Source organism: Magallana gigas, chromosome 1, assembly GCF_963853765.1.
Source record: "Magallana gigas chromosome 1, xbMagGiga1.1, whole genome shotgun sequence".
NCBI lineage: Eukaryota > Metazoa > Mollusca > Bivalvia > Ostreida > Ostreidae > Magallana > Magallana gigas.
In genome coordinates, this window is record NC_088853.1 from 43501371 (window position 1) to 43505501 (window position 4131).

The 4131-nt window shown below is 36.3% G+C and overlaps 1 protein-coding gene across 1 annotated transcript; it reads right to left on the bottom strand.

The window, feature by feature from the left end:
- Positions 1-1610: 1610 nt before the first annotated feature.
- Positions 1611-3326, bottom strand: LOC136275972 (golgin subfamily A member 6-like protein 22). Its single transcript, XM_066086423.1, has one exon. It carries the CDS (start codon positions 3324-3326, stop codon positions 1611-1613), a length of 1716 nt encoding a protein of 571 aa, XP_065942495.1.
- Positions 3327-4131: the final 805 nt, after the last annotated feature.

Here is a 4131-nt window from a genome sequence, read left to right on the forward strand (position 1 = left end):
ATATGTGCATAAAACTAATTAACGTATGTTTGTTTTCTTTTATAAATTAATCGGTGAAAAAATCTCTCTCTCTCTCTCTCTCTCTCTCTCTCTCTCTCTCTCTCTCTCTCTCTCTCTCAGTTCATCCGGTTATTAAACAAAATAAAGATAATGAACCAAAAATGCATGATTTAATTTGTTAATCGGTTTAAGGTTTGTATTTTTTTTTCAATTTTCATTATTTCTAACTCTAGATCTGCTAGATACATGTTAAAGATGAAAAGACTCTCAACTACCTTTGTTATATCGGGCAGGATATTACTGCTTTGTTTGTCTAGACATAGTTTTGTTCGTTTGTGTATATCTAATTAGAGTCTATTGTTTGTCCAACTTAAGAAAACCCCTAGAACTAACACAGAATATACAAGATATACACAACAGTTGTGTCGTGTGCCCAGGTGCATGTTTGTGTATATCTAATTAATGTCTATTGTTTGTCCAACTTAAGAAAACCCCTGTAACTAACACAGAATATACAAGATATACACAACAGGTGTGTCGTGTGCCCAGGTGCACGTCAGGGTTTCTAAAGGCGTTGAATCTTAGTGTGTACGAGTATACGATAAGTCTAGTGAATAAAAGTTAATTTACATTTGTAATTCATTTTCAAAGTATTATTTCCTAGCTCTGGGTTTCAAAGATGTTACGTCTACAAATTAACGATACATGTATGTAAGAGTAAAATCTTGAGGCTCATTAATTAATGTACCGGTGATCATAAATAGGGGTTGATTCTTTAAATATATGTATAAGGGTAAATATGTCAAATATACCCGGTCTGGCACATCATACAATTGTATGTACAAGTCATTTGCAATTGCCACATGCAGTAAATACGTCACCGGTAATTGGTAATTTTGTTTGTTATAGAATTGATAGTTTATAAATCATGTACATACAATTAGTAAAACATGTAAATATTTAAACATATTGGAACGGCGCCGCGATCATGAAAACCGGGAAATTGCGGGAAATTGAACAAATACCCTAATAGTATCAATGCATTTAATAAAAGAAATGATTTCATTTTCTTTCTTACATTTTTATAGCTATAAATAAGATGAACGTATATCTACTCGGTTTAAATTTATTAACTACATGTAAGAAAGCCTACTATAGTGAACCTAACGGTTTCCATTAAGGTATAATATATTTTTGTTCACTGAAGACCAAGTTCCGTATTTCATTCTAAATACATGCATGCATGTAATTTATAAATTAGATATAATTGATTGTTACAAACTGAATGGTTTGTCAAAATCTTTTCAAGTAAACACATTCAATACAGTGATTCAATATCCACTGATATATAGGAGTAGTATAAGGCCCCTAGATAGGGGGGTCAACTGAGGTCAAATCCAAAATGGCATCTAATATTATTTAGGTCAAATCCAAAATGGCGTCTGAATAAAGGTAAACAAAGGCAGTATAGACAGAACAAGTCAAATTTTATTGAATTCAAAGCAAAATAAATGAACAAATGAACATATATACATTGTTTAAGGAGAAAAATGTTAATAAAGAACAATTTTTTTCACTCGGAAACGAATTTTTTTTCACTCGGAACACGTTTATTTGCTGATTTCACATGATGTTTCTCCGCCTTTGAGGGCTTGATCCGTGAAGAAGATCGAGAAATAATCATTTTCGTTGAACTTCGCGGCCATGGACCATTTTTCAGTGGCTTGTTCCTTCGGTCCTCCGTTCAGATAGATGTTTGGTCCCAGGAGTTTGTTGAGTTCTTTGATGTTGAGTGGTTTTTTCAGCTGAATTTCCCCGCTGATATTGTGGGTTCTTCCGTTTCTGACGAAGCAGAATTTTTTGCAATGTTCGGTGAAGAGTGCCTTGAGACTTTTGAATTTTTCTTCCGTGGCGATTTTGGGTTCGACATAGATGCTCCATGCTTCTCTTTCTTGTCCTGTGGCTGCTGCTTTCACCCATGCTTCAGCTTCGTTGAAAGTTTCTGTCATATCCTTGATGTGGGGGAGAATTTGGTCCAGTATTTCTCCGAATATTTTGACGTTTTCTGTGTTGTCTAGCTTGAGTGCGTCGACTTCTGCTTCCATGAGGGCCAATTTTTCTTTAGCTTTTTGGATTTGTTCATCAGCTTTCTGTTGAATTTCTCTGATGAAAGTTGCGGCTTCTGAGGTATCGTATAAGGGAGTGGCTTTCTGTACTTCTTCTTTCATTTTCTGGTTGATATTTTCCATTTCTTTGACATGTTGTTTGTATTCTTGGAGCTCTTTTTCTTTTTCTGTCATTTTTTTATCCAGGACTTTTTCTTTATCTTGGATTCTTTTAGCATCGTTGTCCATCCAAGTGAACAAATCGGCTTCCATGCGAGTTATCATGTCATTCTTTTGTTGGAGTTCTTTTTCTTTTTCAGCCAGTTTTTTCTCCATTTCCTTTGATTTTTGTACGTAATCGAAGTCGATCCAAGTTTCCATTTCGCATTCCATGCGTTTCATTATTTCTCTGTTTTCTTGGAGATTGTCCTTCAATTCCTGCAGTTCGTTTTCTTTTTCAGTCAGTTTTTCTTCCAGTGCAGTATTTTTCATATCTGCTCTCTCTAGCTCGTTTTCTAGTATCCAATTGAAGGTTTTTAGTCTTTTGTACTCTTCCTCGGAGAAGTATAGGGGAGGAACTTTTTCTAGTTTGTGGATTTTTTCTTTCAGTTTTTCGACTTCTTCTTCCAGTTTGTCTATTTCTTTATCCTGTTCGTCATTTTCTTTTTCTTGCTCTTCAATTTCTTTTTCTTGCTCTCCGACTTCTTTCAAATCAGGAATTTTCTTAGTGGCTTTTTCATTTTCTTTGATGACCTTTTGTAGTTCTTCTTTGGTGATCTGCAGTTCCATTTCCACGTCTCTTTTCTGTTGTAGTTCTGCTTCAGCCTCTTCCTTTATTTTTTCTGCTAGAATGACGTCCAATTTCAGCCTGTTGAACTCGTTTTCTGGGTAAAAGTAATCCTTGAGCAGGTCTTGTATTTTGCTGTAGAGGGATTTTGTGCCCGTTCCGGGTCCAAAGGTTCCTGTCACTAAGTGAGGGTTCTTATCCAGTCTTCTTTTTTCTTGGATGACGATCATTTTGTAGAACTCCTTGTCTTCCTGCTTTTCTCTTTTCAGTATGTCTAAGTAAGTTTCTCCGCCTTCATTTCTGGGAGGCTTTAGAAGAAATGCTGGTTTTTCTTCTTTTTCCTCGGAGGCTGAGAATCCAAACTTCTTGGCTGGCTCAATCTCAGTCATTTCTTCTTCTTTTGGTTCTTCTTTGATTTTCTTTTCCTCTGCCATGTTGCTGAATTTCTCTCTGATTTTTTCCACGATAAGGTTCTGAAGGCTTTCCATTCAATGGTGTGAGGAACTGAAGAGAAATGCTGTGTTATATACCCTCCGTGTACGTGACTTGAGTCAATGCAGCTGCTGGGTAAACAACACCTGTGTGACCTCGCTAGCTCTGTGTACGTGTCTGGAGTCAATGTAGCTGCGACGTAAACAACAGCTGTGTGACCTAGACAGCTGTGTGACCTAGTTTATGGTAAAAAATACTCTGACGTAGCTGTCTAGCGACCTTGATCGTAAACAACAGCTATGTGACCTAGACAGCTGTGTGACCTAGTTTATGGTAAAAAATACTCTGACGTAGCTGTCTAGCGACCTTGATATGAGTTCGTAAACATGTTTTGATGAATATAACTATAGCATTATTAAATACTTTTTTCATTTGGATCCTTCCCTTGAAAGCGAGAGAGATGGATGTAGACGAAAGCATTTTGTTGAATAAATCTCGTTTGTTGAGATATAAAAGAAAGCGATTGATCGATGAAAATTTAAAACTTTTAAAGAAAAAAAAAGCGGTCAGAAAAGCTGTTAAGAAAAAAGTGGTTTCTGACTTTTACAACGTTAGATTAGACAGGGGGCGACAATCTCGCAAATTTAAAGTGAAACAAAATGTATATACGGTCAGCTTTCGACCTTTCCCCCAGAAATCAGATAGCGGTTTTGTGAAACGTTTATTGAGCGACATGTTGAAAGAAGTGAAAGAGCGCATGCAATGTAATCCTAACGATTATTTGAGATTGAATTTGCGCCATCCGTC